General features: G+C 46.1%; 1 protein-coding gene across 1 annotated transcript in view; it reads right to left on the bottom strand.

Moving 5' to 3' along the window:
• Positions 1 to 21564, bottom strand: part of LOC144500847 (VPS10 domain-containing receptor SorCS1-like) — an 868860-nt gene that overhangs the window by 186344 nt on the left and 660952 nt on the right. Inside the window, exons 10-13 of the mRNA XM_078224322.1 lie at positions 20415 to 20561; positions 12638 to 12740; positions 9171 to 9259; positions 1645 to 1736 (exon numbers count right to left, since the gene is read on the bottom strand). Coding sequence (XP_078080448.1) covers positions 1645 to 1736; positions 9171 to 9259; positions 12638 to 12740; positions 20415 to 20561 — 431 coding nt within the window. The remainder of the gene's footprint in view (positions 1 to 1644; positions 1737 to 9170; positions 9260 to 12637; positions 12741 to 20414; positions 20562 to 21564) is intronic.

Genomic DNA, 21564 nt, shown 5'->3' with positions numbered 1-21564 from the left:
ACTGGATTGGATTTGTGCTGCTTTTTGAGTGGAGGACGTACCTGGGCAATTTTCCACATTGCTGAGTAGATGCCAACTTTGTAGCTGTACTGGAATAGCTTGGCTATGGGGGGGGGGGAGCAAGTTCTGGAGACCAGGTCTTCAGTACTATTGCCAGAGATGAAAGGGGAATCATTAACCAATTTACTGGAGTTCTTTGAAGGAGTCACATATGCTATGGGCAAAGGGGAACCGGTGGATGTACTGTACTTAGATTTCCACAAGGCGTCTGAAAAGGTGTCACATCAATGGTTATTGCAAAAAATAAAAGCTCGTGGTGTAGGGGGTAATATATTGACATGGATAGAAGATTGGCTGGATAACAGGAAACAGAGTTGGCATAAATGTGTTGTTTTTCTGGTTGGCAGGATGTAATGTGTGGCGTGCCACAGGGAATAGTGCTGAGGTTGCAACTTTTTACAATTTATGAAAATGACTTGGATGAAGGGTTTGATGGTATGGTTACTAAACTTGCTGATGACACAAAGATAGGTAGGACAATAAATTGTTAAAAAAATGCAAGATGGATGAAAAGGACATGGATAAATCAAGTGAGCGGGGAAAAATCTGGCAAAGGGAGTATAATGTGGTCAAATGTCCAATAGTCTATTTTCGTAGAAAGAATAAAATAGAAACTTTTTATCTAAATGGTGAGAGATTGCAGAGCTCTGAGATGCAGAGAGATCTGGGTGCCCTAGTGTATGAATCACAAAAAGCTAATATACAAGTACGGCAAGTAATTAGAAAAGCTAATAGAATGTTATCATCTGTTGTGAGGAGAATTGACCACAAAAGTAGAGACATTATGCTTCAGTTGTACAGGGCAGTGGTGAGACCACATTGTGTATTGTGTACAATATTAGTCTCCTTATCTGAGGCAAGATGTAAGCGCATAAGAAGCAGTTCAAAGAAGGCTTACTAGACTAAAACCAGGCATGGGGGGGTTGTCTTATGAGGAAAGGTTGGAGCGGTTATGTTTGAGTTTAGAAGAGTAAGAGACAACTTGATCTAAACCTCTAAGATCCTGAGGGGTATTGACAGGGTGGATGTGGAGAGGATGTTTCCTCTTGTGGGGGAATCTAGAACCAGAGGGCACTGTTTAAAAATAAGGGGCCGGTCATTATAGACAGAGGTAAAGAGATATTTTTTCTTTCAGAAGGTTCTGAGTTTCTGCAACTCTCTTCCTCAAAAGGCGGTGGAAGTAGAGCCTTTGAATATTTTTAAGGCAGGGGTAGATAGATTCTTGATTAACAAGGGGGGGGGCGGGGGGAGTGAAAGGTTATTGGGGGTCGGTATAAATGTGGGGTTGTGGTTACAATCAGATCAGCTATGATCTTATTAAATGGTGGAGCAGGGCCAAGTGGCCAACTTCTGGTCTTAATTTGTATGTACCTCTGGTGATAGGAAACTTGGCTTTTTTTTTAAGAGCTCTGACAAGGTGGCCATTTAATTCTTCCTCTGCTTAGATTACACCTGGAACATGCCTCTCAATGCACGCCTTCTGCAAGTCAGTCAAGAAACAGACAACAGCAGCTCAAAAGGAATATTCGCCTTAATATTGCAGCTTTAGCTCTTCAATCAGGGGCAAGAAGAGGGACCAATTACCAGAGATGCCGGATCGGCTGGGGCGTGTGTTTAATTGCCACAAGAGCACCGCCTTGATCCAGGAACAGAACGCTGTGCTCCTCTTCGAAAACCTGTGGTCGAGGGGAAACACAAAGAGATCGGTGTCATTTAGATAAACCGTAAGACAGGAACATTTCATAGAATCGATTGTTGTTTCAGTGTGAAGGGAAAATATTTTGAGAGCATGAACAAAGGAACTGGAACTATTTTCCCCATGCACAATCAAATCTCATTCTCACAAACCCAATGGAAACCATGATAAATCCTATTAGTGTCAGAGCATCCTTTTGGAACTTAACCCTTCAATATGATCAGCTGGGAACTTTTACAATGAACTGCAATGCGAGGGGAGATAAGACACCACTGCTGATAGAGGAAGACACTAATATATATGAAACTCAACTGGACTCGCCACATAAATGCAGTGGCTACAGGAGGTCAGAGGCTAGGAATACTGCGGCGAGTAACTCACCTCCTGACTCCCCAGAGCCTATCCACCATCTACAAGGCACAAGTCAGGGGTGTGATGGAATACTCCCCACTTGCCTGGATGGGTGCAGCTCCAACAACATTCAAGAAGCTCGACACCATCCAGGACAAAGCAGCCCACTTGATTGACACCACATCTACAAATATTCAATCCTGTCACCATCGACACTCAATAGCAGCAGTGTGTATTATCCACAAGATGCACTGCAGCAATTCACCAAAGATCCTTAGACAGCACCTTCAAAATCCATGATCACTTCCATCTAGAACACCAGCAAGTTCCCCTTCAAGCCACTCACATCCTGACTTGGAAATATATCACCATTCCTTCACAGTCGCTGGGTCAAAATCCTGGAATTTCCTCCCTAACAGCATTGTGGGTCAACCCACAGAACACGGACTGCAGCGATTCAAGTAGGCAGCTCACCACCACCTTCTCAAGGGCAACTAGGGATGGGCAATAAATGCTGGCCAGCCAGCGACGCCCATCATAGAATCATCGAAACCCTACAGTGCAGAAAGAGGCCATTCAGCCCATCAAGTCTGCACCAACCACAATCCCACCCAGGCCCTACCCCCATATCACTACATATTTTACCCACTAATCCCTCTAACCTACACATCTCAGGACACTAAGGGACAATTTTTAGCATGGCCAATCAACCTAATCGCACATCTTTGGACTGTGGGAGGAAACCGGAGCACCCGGAGGAAACCCACGCAAACACGAGGAGAATGTGAAAACTCCACACAGACAGTGACCCGAGCCGGGAATCGAACCCAGGTCCCTGGAGCTGTGAAGCAGCAGTGCTAACCACTGTGCTACGGTGCCGCCCATGTCGCTGAATAAAAAAAATGAATACAAAAAAGGCATCTGAATGGGTACACGAATAGGGAGAGAATAGAGGGATACGGTCTGAGTAACGGCAAAATATTTTTGTTTAAGTTTAGTTAGGGCTTCATGATTGGCATGACCTTGGAGGGCCGAAGGGCTTGTTCCTGTGCTGTACTTTTCTTTGTTCTTTGTTCTTTCTGTGACCCTACATCTAACCAAATCATCTCTTATCCAGAGAAGACTGCATTTGCCACACATCCAATGCAAAGACAACCTTCCCGTGAAGTGTCCATTAAACAATACTTCAATAGATCCATTAAATGTCTTGGACTCTTCCCAAAACAGCCCAAAACTGCCACTGGTTGCATGTCACAAATGGGGGCAGAGACTACCCATACTGCTCAGCTTGAGTGAAAGAGCCCTATTAGCTCTGGTGAACAGTTTCCTTCTCACTTACCAGTCTGGGTAGACTCTGTCTTTATTGGCACTTCTGTAATGGCTGGGGCTGCACTGTATTTTGCCTTGGGCTGCAATTGTTACGCAGAGTCTGCGTGCGGAGCGCTGAATAAACCGTGAAATTCATCAATGCCTGTCCGTTACACAGTGATATATTTCACACTGTTTCCAACCTCACAGAAATTGATGGGCTGCGTGCCAAATGCAGTTCGTAAACAAAAATACTGCCCTAATTTATGGCAGCGAAGCGCCGCATTGCCCTTATACAGGATGATAAAGTGTGGGAGCACCAAAACAGGCCATTTATCCTCCCAGTTCTGTTACTCTATCTGAGCACAGACAGAGCATTTCGAGCCCTTGATATTTTCTGACTGATAATCTCATTTTTCCTTCTTCCAAATGTGTCAAGATAGTTTTTTTTCTTTACCCCAAAATATTTCTGGTTACTCGTTTCCCCCCAAAAAATGTTCAACATAGCAGAGGATGTGAATGATTACACATTAAAGGGAATGTCAGAAGCTGGATGAATATTTGCTTATGTGGGTTTGATGGATCTAAAATCACTTCCACTTCGTCATGTTGAAATTTCTTCAAGCGCTTCATGCAACTAATTACCCTGAAATGCAGGTGCCATTGTTCCATGGACACGATAAAGAAGTATAAATATTGACACAGATGACCCAATTCTCTACAGAATGCAATGGCTGCTAATGGAGATAGACCTTATCCCGCATTGTGAGCAGAAGAGAAAGGACTCCAGTCTTCAATTGCAGAAAACCAGCCTTCCCTCAACCTCCACAGTGGAGAATGTTAGTGATGGGATGGTGGATGGACATTGGCCTTTGACAGCTCGGACTGGTTTTTAGTTTGCAGTGGTCTGGTGAGAGGAGGTCACTAAATAATTGGTAGGTTTCGGACTTCAAGCTTGGTTCTCAACATTTTAAACTCAATATCATACAATCAGAGAATCCCTACAGTGCAGATGGAGGCAATTTGGTCCATCAAGCCTGCACCAACAACAATCCCACCCATGCCCTCTCCCTGTAACCCCATGTATTTACCCTGCTAATACCACTGACACTAAGGGGCAATTTAGCATGGCCAATCCACCTAATCTACACATCTTTGGACTGTGGGAGGAAACCGGAGCACCAGAGGAAACCCACGCAGACACGGGGAGAATGTGCAAACCCCACACAGACAGTGGCCCGAGGCCGGAATTGAACCTGGGTCCCTGGCACTGTGAGGCAGCAGTGCTAACCACTGTGCCATCGTGTTGAGCCAAGAAGAGGAATAATGTATCTCCTGCCTTGACAGTACCCCTGTTGGCTCCCACCTGGTCTTGTCCTCTATCTTCTACACAGCCCCTCCCAGGGCCTATAACCTATCTCTGGGCCACAAGCAGCATCACAGCAACCTTGACATTCACCCTTGCTTTGCCAGAAAGATGCCTGGAGATGCGTGGTAAGCATGTGATTCTCAAATCTCTCTCCCCATCTCCTGGAGGTGTTGAATGTTGCTCAAGTGGCCAGTTTTCAAGCCCACTTCTAGGCAGAGTGGTACTTGGCTACAAGGAGCACCGGTACTCAACCCCAGCTTGTCCGACACGATATTTATTTATTTTGTTTATTTATTAGTGTTACCTTAACAATGCAATGAAGTTACTGTGAAAATCCTCGGCGCATGTTTGGGTACACTGAGGGAGAATTTAGCATGGCCAATGCACCTAACCAGCACGTCTTTCAGACTGTGGGAGGAAACTGGAGCACCTGAAGGAAAACCATGCAGACATGGGGAGAACATGCAAACTCCACACAGCCAAAATAGAACCTGGGTCCCAGTTGCTGTGAGGCAGCAGTACTAACCACTGTGCCACCGTGCTGCCCGACTTTCCAAAAGGACCCACTAAGTAAACACCAAATTCGAAAACTCCACCTCGAATATCAGCTGACATCAGCTAGTTCAGCGTGGACATGAAAGTTGAACTGTGTCAGAGGCAGTAGTAGATGCCAATGAGACTAAATTATCTGGGGTGTACAGTCAATGTCATACCATTTGCTTAGCTGTGTTTGACATCATTTATGTTCAACAGCGTTTGTGTGTGCATTTATTTGAGATCAATTGCACTCAGGGCAATCATTCAGCTGTCATTTAACATCAATTGCACTCAAAATCATGTGGCTACCATTAACATTACAGCTACCATAACCAATTGTCCCAAACTGCAGCACTCAAACATTTGTGACTAGCAATATCACTAAAGCATTCAGAACCAAAAATGCTCACAGAATTTATTTTCCATATTTCTGAATTTTTATAGCTTTAAACATCATATAACTGAATTCCCTGAGAAGAAGCAGACCCTGCTTTGGTGAGGTATTGTTAAATGTTTTTCTTTATAACCTGTATAGCACAATCCTGTCTAGCACCATGTCCACCCACCACCCGCACCACCTCTGGATTGTGCAACTGTCTCCCGTCAATGCCCCAGAGCAATTTCCCCCAATAACATCCACTGTTGATCAATTTTTATTCTTCCCCAAGCAATTATCCTCCCCTATTTATCTTCCCCTACACACACAAACTCACGCACACAGACACAGACACACACACGCACACAGACACACACGCACACACACAAACAATTTTCTTTGCAAACAGCCCTAAAGTTTTCAAAAGTCAAACTTTTAAGGTGTGGTGATTTAACATAAGAGAGTATTAAGTCATGTGACCAAAAGTTTGGTCAAAGAGGTTTAATGGATTTCAGAAAAATCAAGAAAAATCATGGACCCCCCTCCCCCCCCCCCCCCCCCCCCCCCACACACATACTGTAGAGGTTCTCTTCCTGCCTTCTCCAACGCCACCCCATCTCTCTTCCTTCTCTCTCCTTCTCTCCCCTGCCTCCCTCTTTTCCCTCTTACCCCTCTCTCCCAATCCCCTCCACTCTCCACTGTCCCACTTCTTCCCCCACCAACAGAAGAACTCCATTGACGGGGCCGGTAGGAAGACGGAAGTGACATTTTCTGGGTCGGCCCTGCCAAGATCTGATATCGGTGTCGGGAGCAGAACCCTGGCAACGTGTATTGGGGATGCTAGAGGGAGGGTGTGTTTGAAAGTGGGGAGTATTTGTAGGGAAGGGACAAAGGGGGAGAGTTTGGAGGCTCGAAGGAGAGGGGGGAAAGTTTGGAGACTGGGAGAGACAGAGGGAAGAGTTTAGACCCTGAGACTGGAGGGAGAGAGTTTGGAGATTAGGAATAGTGTTTATACCCTGAGAGCTGGGGAGTGGGTGGGTGGAATTTATAGATTCTGAGATTAAAATACATAAGGAATTGCTGGGGATTGAATGGTGCTCTCAAACTGTGCAGCAGAACAATTTTTGAGTCTAAATGAAAAATTGATTAAATTCAGAACGTAACTAATTACGTTCCTTGTATTTTTCAATTCAGTTGTTGAGCGAATTTGATAGCTTTGTGCATGCTGGATAGCTCTGAACTCATTGAATAACTTTGAGTGGCTGGATTGCTTCGAGTGGGCTGGGCAGCTCTGAGAGCACTGGATTGCTTTGAGCATGCTGGATAACATTGAGTGTACTAGATAGCATTGTATGCGTTGGAGTACTCTGAGTGGGCTGGATTGCTTTGAGTGAATTGGATACCTCTGAGTGCGCTGGATAGCATTGAGTGCGCTGGATAGCACTGAGCGCGCTGGATAGCATTGAGTGTGCTGGATTACTTTGAGTGGGCTGGATAGCATTGAACATACATTGGTATAGCTTTGAGAGCACTTAACAGCTCTGAGCGCACTATCAAATTTGGTATTAAATTCATTCCAAATTATAACTATCAATGTCAAATTGTAATTGAGAAGATTGAGTAGACTTGAAAGCAAAAATGATGATAAAATCTTTGGGTAGGGAGGGCGGAGATGGGCAGATTTTTTGGTGTCTCAGGGAATCAAGAGACATGGGGAACAGGTGAGAAAATGGAATTGAAGCCCAAGACTAGCCATGATTGTATAAAATAGCAGACCAAACTAGATGGGCCGAATGGTCTAGTCCTGCTCTTAATTCTTGTGTTCTTATGAACTTTGGACTTTCTGATAGGTTTCAGACCACTTTTACCACCAGTTACCAAAGCAAGCGCCTTCTTGAATTTTCTTTTGTACTGAGGTAGGAGCTGTCAAATGCGATGTGGCCAGCCCCTTTGAGTCACAGCTCGGATAAACGTGCTGTGGGCATCGACGTTTTGAATATTTGTAAATTACATTGCTTTTTTTAATTTGTAGAAATCTTCCACGATGCATGTTGCTTTTTTTTTGCCGCGACTCTCTTTACATCTGACTTTATCTCACTGTCAGTGTGTAGAAAATTGTTATCGGATCATTTACCTGGAAACCTCCAAAAGGTTTATTGAACCCAATATTCTCTTGAACATGAAAGCGATCTTTTTTATATTGGTAGAAATTTGCTGAATTGGCTGCAAGATGAGATATTGCTGCTGATCGCATGAGACTCATTTAGAAACACAAATGACACCATCATGACACCCCCGTGTCTATCCTACAGACTGTGTGAATCACAATGAATGATTAGTGATGATAAGCTGCTATTGACCATAGCCCCCATGCCCTGGGCCACAGCTCGTTTTACTTAAAGGCAAACCGTCTTCATGAAATTGTCTGAATAAAAATACACCCTCTACCAGCCCATGGCCAGCAGTAGTTTCGCTGAGGGATAATATTCATGTTCCTGAATTAGGGGATTGGGGACTCATGTCCTAATGCAGAAGTTGAGCACATAATTTGGGCTGACTACAGCACTGAGGGAGCGCTGCATCGTCAAAGATGCTGGGTTTTGGATGGAAAGGCAATCCAGGACTGCCTGTTCAGGTGGATGTAAAAAGATCTCATTGTTAATATTAACTGTTAGCATATGATGGAACAATAACTCAGCACCTTGTATTTTACCTTCAGCAAGTTTATTCTGCATCCAACTCAGGAGGGATACAGACTCCATATAAAATCCCCACAACAACAGTTCCAGCTGTGTCCATTGATACTCTTTAGGAGATTGATCCAGTGACCATGACCCATCTCTAACAAGGAGAAATAACACAGCAGTGTGCCTTTTACCTTCAGCAAGTTTATTCTGCATCCAACTCAGGAGGGATGCAGGCTCCATATAAAATCCCCCCAGCTGTATCCATTTATACTGTTTAGGAGATTGACGCAGCGACCGTGACCTGTCTCTAACGAGGCAATTGGCTCAACAATACACTTTGCCAAAGCATGCTCTCGCTGATACATTGGCTGGAATTCTCCGGCCGTTCACGCCAGCAGGATTCTCTGGCTCTGCTGCAGTGAATGGGATTTGGCCGAGAGCGGTGGGACGCGAATGGCCAGAGAATTGCAGCCAGAGACACATCAACACACTACAAAATGACAAGGAGCATGTACACACTGTGGCCTGGGCAACACTGTGGCTCTGACAACCATCAGCACAGCAGAGTAACTAATTATTTATCCAATGGATCTTGTTTTTTGCGAACTCGCCAATGTCCAATCACAGCTGAGATCAACCAAGCCAATACAGACTAAAAATTGATCAGCGACCTTTCCGATTCGTATTAAATTAAATAAATTAAAAACCGCCTTTGTTGGCCGAGTGGGTCAAGTCCCAGTTAGGAGTCGGGACCGATCCACTGCAAGGCCTTCTCATTGCTGTTACCTGTCTCCAGGTGTTTCCTCCGTCTGATGAGATGAACATGCCGCCAGTGTGACTTTCCTCATCCATTACCAGCTCCGGGCCAATGTTGCCTGAAAATCAAGCAAAGCCACCAAGGATCAGCCACCATTACCAACAACAACCCAAGCTTACAACTCAGTGGTCTCGACAAACCAGAAACCATAGAGGAAGACTTGCATTCATGTAGCTCCCAGAGTCATTTCCTTCCCCATCTCAAAGTCACCCAAGTGTCCTTTTATTCTGATATGCGTGTTGGTAACTCCATTATAATTGCCAATCTAGCCCAGATGAAAGGTCACAGGCCGAAAGGTTAACTCTGTTTCTCTCTGCACAAATGCTGCCAGTCCTGTGGGGAATTTCCTTAGAATCTTAGAATCCCTACAGCACAGAAAGAGGCCATTCGGCCCATCGGGTCTGCACCAACCACAATCCCACCCAGGCCCTACCCCCACTAATCCCTCTAACCTACGCATCCCAGGAGACTGAGGGCAATTTTAGCTTGGCCAATCAACCTAACCCGCACATCTTTGGGCTGTGGGAGGAAACCGGAGCACCCTGAGGAAACCCACGCAGACACGAGGAGAATGTGCAAACTCCACACAGACAGTGACCCAAGCCGGGAATCGAACCCAGGTCCCTGGAGCTGTGAAGCAGCAGTGCTAACCACTGTGCTACCGTGCCGTATTTTTAATTTTTACCGTGCTGTATTTTTAATTTTTTTATTCTCATTCGAAACTTGTCTGCTTGGAAATTGTATCGAGTAAATATGCACAGAATTACCTGGAGGCTCTCTTCAGAGCAGGGGAGGCCTAAACAAGGAACGTTTAGGCCTCCCCCTGACCCAGATTTAACCTCTTAGCTACTTGGCGACAGCTCATCCACTATACTCCCTGAGTGCCAATGGGTACAGTAAGAAGTCTCACAACACCAGGTTAAAGTCCAACAGGTTTACTTGGCAGCACAAGCTTTCGGAGCCTCGCTCCTTCATCAGGTGAGTGAGGAGTTGTGTTCACAAACAGGGCATATACAGACACCAACTCAATTTACAAGATAATGGTTGGAATGCGAGTCTTTACAGGTAATCAAGTCTTAAAGGGACAGACAATGTGAGTGGAGAGAGGGCAAGTCGTGGGGGTTACAGATGAGATGCTCAGCGATTCTGCATTGTCGTGTGTCGTGAAGGCAGAAACTGATAGCCAAGTTCCACACACGAGGGCGGCCACAACCAGGATCTTGGGTTCATGTCACACTGTCTGTAACCCCTACCACTTGCCTGGGCTTGCAAAATCTCACTAACTGTCCTGGCTGGAGACAATACACATCTCTCTAACCTGTGCTTAACCCTCTCTCCACTCACATTGACTGTAACTTTAAGACTTGATTGCCTGTAAAGACTCGCATTCCAACCATTATCTTGTAAATTGAGTTCATGTCTGTATATGCCCTGTTTGTGAACACAACTCCTCACTCACCTGAAGAAGGACCCTGAGACTCCGAAGGCTTGTGCTGTCAAATAAACCTGTTGGACTTTAACGCCGGCATCTCCACATCATTGCCAATGGGTATCCAAGGGCCATACAGTTTTTCACAGGGGCAGTGTCTTCACACCCACTTTCTACCTATTCAAGTGAACTGACAGGATGGCAATGAGATGAGCCAGTTAAAGTTAGCCTCATACTGTCTAAGGGGGCAAGAACCTATCTGATATAGAAACATTGGGCGGCACAGTGGTTAGCACTGCTGCCTCACAGCGCCAGGGACCCAGGTTCGATTCTTGGCTTGGGTCACTGTCTGTGCTGAGTCTGTGTGGGTTTCCTCCGGGTGCTCCGGTTTCCTCCCACAGTCCAAAGATGTGCTGGTTAGGTGCCGTGCTAAATTCTCCCTCAGTGTACCGGAACAGGCGCCGGAGCATGGCGACTAGGGGATTTTCAGAGGGACTTCATTGCAGTGTGAATGTAAGCCTACTTGCAACACTAGTAAATAAACTTTAAACACAGAAAATAGAAGTTGGAGTAGGCCATTTGGCCCTTCGAGTCTGCTCTGCCATTCATTATGATCATGGATGATTATCTAACTCAGTAACCTGTTCTCGCTTTCCCCCCTATATCCTTTAATCCCAAGAACTATATCTAACTCCTTCTTGAAAATATGCAAGAGGGAATTTTTCTGTCCTACTGCCACGGGCTCGTAACAGGCAGGAGGGAACCATGCGAAGGTCCGTTGACCTTGGGCTGAATTTTCCGGTCTTGGTGTTGTGCGACCGTAAAATCCCACCCACAATGTTTTGGTCTCAGTTGCTTTCCATGGTAAAGAATTTCACAGGCTTACCACTCTGGGTGAAGAAGTTTCTCCTCATCTCAGGCCTAAATGGTTTACCCCGTTTCCTCGGACTGCGACCCCTGGTTCTGCACTCACCCGCCATCGGGAACATCCTTCCTGCATCTACCCTGTCAAGTCCTGTAGAATTTGATTGGTTCCTACTACATTACTGTGGATTTTGCCCGTTACGAGTCCCATGGCAGCGGGACGGAAAAATTCCCCCATGTATGTTTTCAAGAAGGAGTTAGATATAGCTCTTGGGATTAAAGGATCAAAGGATATAGGGGGGAAAGCAAGAACAGGTTACTGAGTTAGATAATCATCCATGATCATAATGAATGGCAGAGCAGACTCGAAGGGCCAAATGGCCTACTCCAGCTCCTATTTTCTATGTTTAAAGTTCAAAGTTTATTTATTAGTGTTGCAAGTAGCCTTACATTCACACTGCAATGAAGTTACTGTGAAAATCACCTAGTTGCCACGTTCAGGCACCTGTTCGGATACAGTGGCACAATGGTTGGCACTGCTGCCTCACAATGGTTAGCACTGCTGCCACACAGTGCCAGGGACCCAGGTCCAATTCTGGCCTTGAGTGACTGTCTGTGTGGAGTTTGCATGTTCTCCCCGTGTCTGCGTGGGTTTCCTCCGGGTGCTCCGGTTTTTCCCGCCATCCAACGATGTGCAGGTTAGATGGATTAGCCATGGGAAATGTGCAAGGTTAATCCACTTGAGGAGATCACTAGTTTTGGCAATGGGTGGAGATGAACTCAGAGGCTAGTGTAATGTTCTTGCTGCCTAGGTGATAGATGACTGATTAAGTGAGATACGATGGCTGCCAAGCCTTCGAATAATTGTTTCCAAATGACAGTCACCACAATGGAAGAGGACAGAGGAAAGCATGTTGTTTGGAAGAGGCAAAATGGTCTTTGTCACATTCTAAACTGCTGGGAGATGCGCAGATGCTTATCTAACGTATAAAAAGTGTTTCGTTTTCCAGCACTAATTCCCCTTGCCTGGCTTTAGGCCCTATCGACTGGAATGGAGCTGTGTAAATGCATCTTGAACCGCACATTAAAAAAACTGAAAAGATTGCAGAGGAATGTACTCTATACTTCGAGTGCATTCAGTACCTGAAGCCACGATGATCCCAGGTGCTGAGTCCTTGCTGCCTATATTTCCCGAAGTGTAGGGATTCTGTGCCACGTTCAAGCGTAGGTTCAGTGAACAATATGGCTGCAAAGGAAAATGAAGAGTTAATTCGAACTGAACCTTAAAGTCACCTCAGAAACAAACATTTACAAGAAACTGGAATTTTCTTTAAAAGAAATTAGATTTAACTCTTGGGGCTAAAGGGATCAAAGATATAGCAGGGCCGGGGGGTGGGGGGAGGGGAGGAGATGAGATCAGGATGTTGAATTTGATGATCAAAATGAATGGCGGGGCAGGCTTGAAGAGCCGAATGGCCTATATCTACTTCTATTTTCTATGTTTCTCTGTAAGATGTGACCAACTAGAATTTTCACAGGATCTGACAAAGGGTTATCTGGACACAAAACGTCAGCTCTTTTCTCTCCTAACAGATGCTGCCAGACCTGCTGAGATTTTCCAGCATTTTCTCTTTTGGTTTCCGAATTTTCACAGTGTTACTGAGCAGGAATACCGTATCCATGATAGCGAGATCCACTGGATTTGATTGATATCAAGTGGGATAGAACGCATGCCTCACAATCCTCCCTAATGTATTCTGTTTGCACTAGGCATTAAAAATTAATTTGACCAACTTGTAAAGATGATGTGTTTAATGGTGCGCTTTATTCCTTCATGATTTGGCTCCAGTACAGCGGGGAAGAAGTGTGGAGGTTCGCGGTGGCTCGACATTGTTCATGCTTTGAACATTCACTTCAGATGAATTTTTCAAAGGGAAGCCAAGCCGCTGGGACTTAGAATTGAGGTGACGGGATCATCGCTGCAAAAACGATGGCATCGCTGCCCTCGCAGTCAAAGCTCAGGCATGTAAGAGAAGAATCAGAGCTTCTGATATTGTTCCACGTGGATGAGAAGAAAAATGAGGATGTCTTCCGACATTCTGCACGTCGCGGTTGGCAATGCCCTGCTCCCTTCAGCCCTCCGGCCTCCATCTTTGAAATTCTCTTTGGAGGAGGAGGCAGAGTAAAACTCACCAGGATAGCCCAACATGGAGGATCTCCCAGCACTGAATTAGGAAGAGACTGAATCTCTTTGATGCCAACAAAAGACAACATTGCCTGAAACGTGCTCATAAAAAATGTAGGCTTTACATTTAAATAGCCATTACTGGAGAAAGAAAGAACTTGCCTTCATACAGGGCCTTTCATGTCTCAGGCATCTTCAAGTGCTTCACAGCCATCGTCTTACTTTTGAAAAGTAGTCACCGTTGTTATGGTAACCAGAATTTTTTTTTCATTGCATGCAGCTCAGCAATGAACTCTGATGTTAAAGTTGCTGTCAATATTTTCTGCTCAATCATTAAACAACAAGCTGTTTAATTATTTAATTAACTACCTCAATGTTATTTTGGGGGATTGACACAGTTCCCCAGAAATACATATTAACCATTCTCAGCTGCGCCATATTGAAGGTGGCAACCATTAAGGGTAAGTGACTGAGAGCTTTCTCAGACACCTTCCATTCTTGCATTTATTTTTGTTATGGGTGGACTGACAGCAAATAGTTGGGAAATAAATAACACATATTTCTATATTGAATGCATATTCCCAATTTATATTTGCTTGAGCAAAGTTTCCGATTTAAAGAGATTTTCTGTTTATACATAGGATCTGAAAATAACTCTGACTTTAAGAGGTAAGAGTGGGTGGGAAGGAATATTGGATAGGAATCCATTTCCCACTAGTCCCAGTCAATTTAACAGCAAGACCTGATATAAATCATTTCGTGGAGATGGGAAACCATGCAGACGCTACGACAACGGACGAACGAACACTGCTCGACAATCACCAGGCAAGACTGTTCTCTTCCTGTGGGGGAGCACTTCAGCAGTCACGGGCATTCAGCCTTGGATCTTCAGGTAAGCGTTCTCCAAGGCGGCCTTCACGACACATGACAGCGCAGAGTCGCTGAGCAGAAACCGATAGCCAAGTTCCGCACACATGAGGATGGCCTAAACCGGGATGTTGGATTTATGTCACATTATCAGTAACCCCCACAGCTTTCCCCCTGATCTTGCAGAATCTTACTAGCTGTTCTGTCTGGAGACAATACACATCTCTTTAACCTGTGTTTAATGTTCCCTCCACCCACATTATCTGTACCTTTAAGACCTGGCTGGCTGTAGAGATTTGCATTCTAATTAGTATTCTGTAACTTGATTTCTGTGTCTCTGTGCACTGTTGGAGAACAGATTTTCACCCCATCTGACGAAGGGGCAGCGCTCCGAAGGCTTATGGTATTTGCTACCAAATAAACCTGTTGGACTTTAACCTGGTGTTGTGAGACTTCTTACTATAAATCATTTCAACAGCTCTTCCACCCGACTAGCGGACGTGTTGACAAACTGTCTACTGGGCGGGAAGGTAGCTGGGGGGCAGATGTCAGTTAAGTCAAACATCGCGTGGAGGAAGGTGGGATACAGGAGTTGGACAGTGCAGGGGGATGATGGTGAGTTGGACATTGCTGGCGGTGACATTGAGGGAACAGAGACATCCCATTGTCATGGGAGTGAATGGGACATTACGGGGAGAGTGAATGGGGCATCACGGGGAGAGTGAATGGGGCATCACGGAGAGAGTGAATGGGACATCACGGGGAGAGTGAATGGGACATCACGGAGAGAGTGAATGGGACATCACGGAGAGTGAATGGGACATCACGGGGAGAGTGAATGGGACATCACGGGGAGAGTGAATGGGACATCACGGGGAGAGTGAATGGGACATCACGGGGAGAGTGAATGGGACATCATGGGGAGAGTGAATGGGGCATCACGGAGAGAGTGAATGGGACATCACGGAGAGTGAATGGGACATCACGGGGAGAGTGAATGGGACATCACGGGGAGAGTGAACGGGACATCACGGGGAGAGTGAATGGGACATCACGGGGAGAGTGAATGGGACATCACGGGGAGAGTGAATGGGACATCACGGGGAGAGTGAATGGGACATCACGGAGAGTGAATGGGACATCACGGAGAGTGAATGGGACATCACGGGGAGAGTGAATGGGACATCACGGAGAGTGAATGGGACATCACGGGGAGAGTGAATGGGACATCACGGGGAGAGTGAATGGGACATCACGGGGAGAGTGAATGGGACATCACGGAGAGTGAATGGGACATCATGGAGAGTGAATGGGACATCACGGGGAGAGTGAATGGGACATCATGGAGAGAGTGAATGGGACATCACGGGGAGAGTGAATGGGACATCACGGAGAGTGAATGGGACATCACGGAGAGTGAATGGGACATCACGGGGAGAGTGAATGGGACATCACGGAGAGTGAATGGGACATCACGGAGAGAGTGAATGGGACATCACGGAGACTGAATGGGACATCACGGGGAGAGTGAATGGGACATCACGGAGAGTGAATGGGACATCACGGAGAGTGAATGGGACATCACGGGGAGAGTGAATGGGACATCACGGGGAGAGTGAATGGGACATCACGGAGAGAGTGAATGGGACATCACGGAGAGTGAATGGGACATCACGGGGAGAGTGAATGGGACATCATGGAGAGTGAATGGGACATCACGGGGAGAGTGAATGGGACATCACGGAGAGTGAATGGGACATCATGGAGAGTGAATGGGACATCACGGGGAGAGTGAATGGGACATCATGGAGAGAGTGAATGGGACATCACGGGGAGAGTGAATGGGACATCACGGAGAGTGAATGGGACATCACGGAGAGTGAATGGGACATCACGGAGAGTGAATGGGACATCACGGGGAGAGTGAATGGGACATCACGGAGAGTGAATGGGACATCACGGGGAGAGTGAATGGGGCATCACGGAGAGTGAATGGGACATCACGGGGAGAGTGAATGGGACATCACGGAGAGTGAATGGGACATCACGGGGAGAGTGAATGGGACATCACGGGGAGAGTGAATGGGACATCACGGGGAGAGTGAATGGGGCATCACGGGGAGAGTGAATGGGACATCACGGGGAGAGTGAATGGGACATCACGGGGAGAGTGAATGGGACATCACGGGGAGAGTGAATGGGACATCACGGCGCGAGTGAATGGGGCATCACGGGAAGAGTGAATGGGGCATCACGGGGAGAGTGAATGGGACATCACGGGGAGAGTGAATGGGACATCACGGGGAGAGTGAATGGGACATCACGGAGAGTGAATGGGACATCACGGAGAGTGAATGGGACATCACGGGGAGAGTGAATGGGACATCACGGGGAGAGTGAATGGGACATCACGGGGAGAGTGAATGGGACATCACGGGGAGAGTGAATGGGACATCACGGGGAGAGTGAATGGGACATCACGGGGAGAGTGAATGGGACATCACGGGGAGAGTGAATGGGACATCACGGGGAGAGTGAATGGGACATCACGGGGAGAGTGAATGGGACATCACGGAGAGTGAATGGGACATCACGGGGAGAGTGAATGGGACATCACGGGGAGAGTGAATGGGACATCACGGGGAGAGTGAATGGGACATCACGGGGAGAGTGAATGGGACATCACGGGGAGAGTGAATGGGACATCACGGGGAGAGTGAATGGGACATCACGGGGAGAGTGAATGGGACATCACGGGGAGAGTGAATGGGACATCACGGGGAGAGTGAATGGGACATCACGGGGAGAGTGAATGGGACATCACGGGGGCGGGGAGGTGGGGGGTGGTGATATATTCTTAATTCTAGCTCTGCCTTTTCATATTAAAAAGGACTGAATAAAAAGATGCAATTGTTGAACAGGGATTACTGCAGTAGGTACGTCATTATTAAAGACTTACTGGGAAATGCATTGCATTGAATAGATCCAGGTATGATTTGTAGAGTGTGCATTGAAGGGTGATCTAGGCCATTAAGAATAATTACTGAGAAGGATGGAGTATGTTGAAGATTTGATTGGATAAATGGAGTGCACTGATGGGTTACTGGGGTAGAGAGATTAGATTGAACAGTTGCTCGCAGAGATAGATTTCATTGGTTAATGGGACTGTTGGAGTGTAGCAAAAGATAGACAGAGTCTATTGCAGGGACCGTTTGGACTAATTCATTAGAGGCTTACTGGTCAAATTAGAATCCAATGAAGAATAGGAATGGGTAGACTGCCCTGTTAGTATGGAGAAGTTACCCAGGTAGTAAGAGGATCTAAATGATTTCTATTTGATATCCAGTTCATCCATTAGCTGTGTTATGCATCACAACATGCAAAAAGCCACCAGCTAATGGAATAATTGACTGTTGAAATGCAAATATTTGGACTAGCACATTGCCCCGTTTACCAAAATCCAAGCTCTGGGATATACTCTTTAAGCTCTGCCAAAGGCAACAGAAATTAATTGATAAATCAATACGCCAGAAGTGAATGTGATAAAGAATTATTGGTTTCAGACTCCCTGGAGGTTATTAAGAAATTGTATCAGATTTACTTAGTGTGTGTTCTGTTTTAGCTCAAATGTGTCTTTTCTATTCATTCATGGGGTGTGGACATCATTGGCTAGGCCAGCATTTGTTGCCGATCCCTAATTGCCCTCTAGGGCGTGGTGGTCTGCCTTCTTAAATCATTGCAGCCCACGTGCTGCAGGTACCCACAGTGCTGTTAGGGAGGGAGTTCCAGATTTTGACCCAGTGACATTGAAAGAATGGCAATATATTTCCAAGTAAGGATGGTGAGTGACTTGGAGGGGACCCTCCAGATGGTGGTGTTCCCAGGTATCTGCTGCCCTTTTGTCATTCCAGACGGTAGCAGTTCATGGGTTGGGAAGGTGCTGCCTAAGGAACCATGGTGAATTCCTCCAGTGCATCTTATAGACGGTACACACTGCTGCGTTAGTGCTGGATGAGGTGCCAATCAAGTGGGCTATTCTGTCCTGGATGGTGTCGAGCTTCTTGAGTGGTGTTGGAGCTGCACCCATCCAGGCAAGTGGATGAATGGATGTGCCTGAATGCCTGGTGATCTCAAAAGCATCATTCCCCCTGCTACTCAGGGCAGGGGGCAAGATAATTTAACACGGGGGTACCCAAACTGGGATCTGTGGAATGCTGGGAGTCCATGAAAACCTCCCAGGGAGAAGCCAGCCTTTGGGAAGAGAGGGCCTTGGATCAGAATTTGGAGCAGGAATGCACCAGAACTTGGGAAGGTGGCGGGGCCTCGGAGTGGGGGCCTTTAGTGGACCTCGGAGCGGGGGCTGGAGTGGGCCTCAGTGCAGTGGGCCGGAGCTGGCCTCGGAGTGAATGAATGAGTGGGGGAGATGGATGGTGGAGTGGGGAGGTGGGTGGTGGAGTGGGGGAGGTGGGATGGTGGAGTGTGGGTGAGCGATGGATGGTGGAGTGTGGGAGGGGTATGGGTGAGGTGGGTGGTGGAGTGGGGGAGAGGTGGGTGGTGGAATGGGGAGGGGTGGATGGTAGAGTGGGTAAGGTGGGTGATGGAGTGTGGGAGGGGGGTGGTGGTGTGTGTATGGGAGGGGAGTGGTGGAGTGTGGGTGAGGTGGGTTGTAGAGTGGGGGAGAGGTGGGTAGTGGAGTGGGGAGGGGTGTGGTAGAGTGTGTGTGTGACAGCAGGGGAGGTGTGTGTGAGCGAAAGAGATATATGTTCGATATATGAATCAGCTTCCAGTATCACCCCTCTCATTAAAATGACAAAAAGTGAGACTTAAGTATTTTTGGAATAAGAGAACTTTTTAGATTCCCCAAGTGGGCACTGCTTCTAGGGGTTAATGTTAAGGGGCCGGGGAGGGTGGCTTGGCCAGGGGTTAATGTGAGGGGGTCACGTAGCTGATATTTGAGACTGCGTGCCCCTTCCTAAATACGAATATACACAGAAACATAGCTAGAAAAGACAGGTTCACATTTAATTCTGTGTTCATATTGATGTTGTGGCAATAAAAGTATCGACATTATGAGAATGCTTGGGGTTCCCCGATGCTCTCGGGTGGTCAGTAGGAGTTCCGTGGCTTAAAGTTTGGGAAACCTTGATTTAACACAAATTTTTTAAAAATTCATTTGTGGGACATGGGTGTCGCTGGCTGGGCCAACATTTATTGCCTATCCCTAATGGCCCAAGGGTAGTTAAGAGTCAACTACATTGCTGTGGCTCTGCAGTCACATGTTGGTCAGACCAGGTAAGGACAGTAGATTTCCTTTCCAAAAATACATTAGATGGGTATTTCTGACAATCGACAATGGTTTCATGGTCTTCAGTAGATTCTTAATTCCAGATATTTTTTATTGAATTCAAATTCCACCATCTGCCGTGGCGGGATTCGAACCTGGGTCCCCAGAACATTAGTCGAGTTTCTGGATTAAAGTCTGACGATAACACCACTCGGCCATCACCTCCCCAATTAAATTCCAGCTTTGAGACAGGAAGTCTCAGCTCAATGCTCCTGTTGGTGGGTGGGTGAAATCAGTACCATTGCACTGGATTATCCGTTAATGCTGAACGAGGGACAATCAGAAAGATTTTCTCATTTTTATTCCAAGAAAAGTTATTGTCAATGAACCTGCAGCTAACTTTGACCCACTACATTTTCATTTTAATTGGCTGTGAGAACATACTGATCATGATCCTCAACATCTCATCATTAATTTCTTACTTAATATATATATTCGTTCATGATATTGATTTTAAAAAAACAGTCTTAAATAAAATCACACTTTGAAACTACTCACATATGATGTTTGGAAAGGCGGCTTACCAGAAGGCAATGAATATCATTGCCTCTCAAATCTGTGGTGGGAGCCTCCAACAGTCTCCAATCCCGTCCTTTGTTATATGTGATGAAGGTCTTTACCTGCTTTTGTACCTTTTTGTTAGCCAAGAACATTCCCTTTATGCCTGCTACCTAGGAAAAATGGTTACAATTGAAATACCATCAACAGAAATGGGGACTAGCTTTTAAAAACTCCCAAGATGCTTAAAAGTTAAGGTTTACACGATATTGATTCAAGTCCTGAAGCTTGCAAATTCCTTGCTTCATTGAACTCACCTTCTTCAGTGACCTGTTTGCGACAAATTAATTGTCAAAAACAGTTAGAATCATAATCATTTTACAAGAGGCCTGTGAACAAGAAGGACCCACCTCGTAGAATCGTAGAAACCCTACAGTGCAGAAAGAGGCCATTTGGCCCATCGAGTCTGCACCGACCCACAATCCCACCCAGACCCTCTCCCCATATCCCCACATAGTTACCCACTAATCACTCTAACCTACACATCCCGGGACACTAAGGGGCAATTTAGCATGGCCAATTAACCTAGCCCGCACATCTTTGGACATCTATCTTGCCAATCTGGAAGAAACATGCAATCTTTCACTTTTATATTCAACTGTGTCTGAACCGATTCCAGGCATTTTGTCTGCCTCATGGTTCATAAGCTCATAAGATATAGGAGCAGAATTAGGCCATTCAGCCCATCGAGTCCACTCCGCCATTCGATCATGGCTGATATGCACCTCATCCCCATTTTCCTGCCATCTCCCCATAACCCTTCAACCCATTACCAATTAAAAATCTGTCTAACACCTCCTTAAAGTTGCTCACTGTCCCAGCATCCACCGCACTTTGGGGTAACGAATTCCACAGATTCACAACCCTTTGGGAGAAATAGTTTCTCCTCAGCTCTGTTTTAAATTTGTTACCCCTTATCCTGAGACTGTGACCTCTCGTCCTGGAATGTCCCACCAGCGCTCCACGTCTACTTTATCCATACCTTTTATCATCTTGTATACCTCAATTTGATCTCCCCTCATTCTTCTAAATTCCAGAGAGTATAGGCCTAAACTGTTCAATCTCTCTTCACCTCACATCTTTCTCACTTTCTGTGTGTAGAACGATATGAAATGC

This window comes from Mustelus asterias, chromosome 11 (assembly GCF_964213995.1).
Source record: "Mustelus asterias chromosome 11, sMusAst1.hap1.1, whole genome shotgun sequence".
Taxonomy (NCBI): domain Eukaryota; kingdom Metazoa; phylum Chordata; class Chondrichthyes; order Carcharhiniformes; family Triakidae; genus Mustelus; species Mustelus asterias.
The sequence above is the reverse complement of the archived record's forward strand: the minus strand, read 5'-3'. Positions and strand labels throughout refer to the sequence as shown.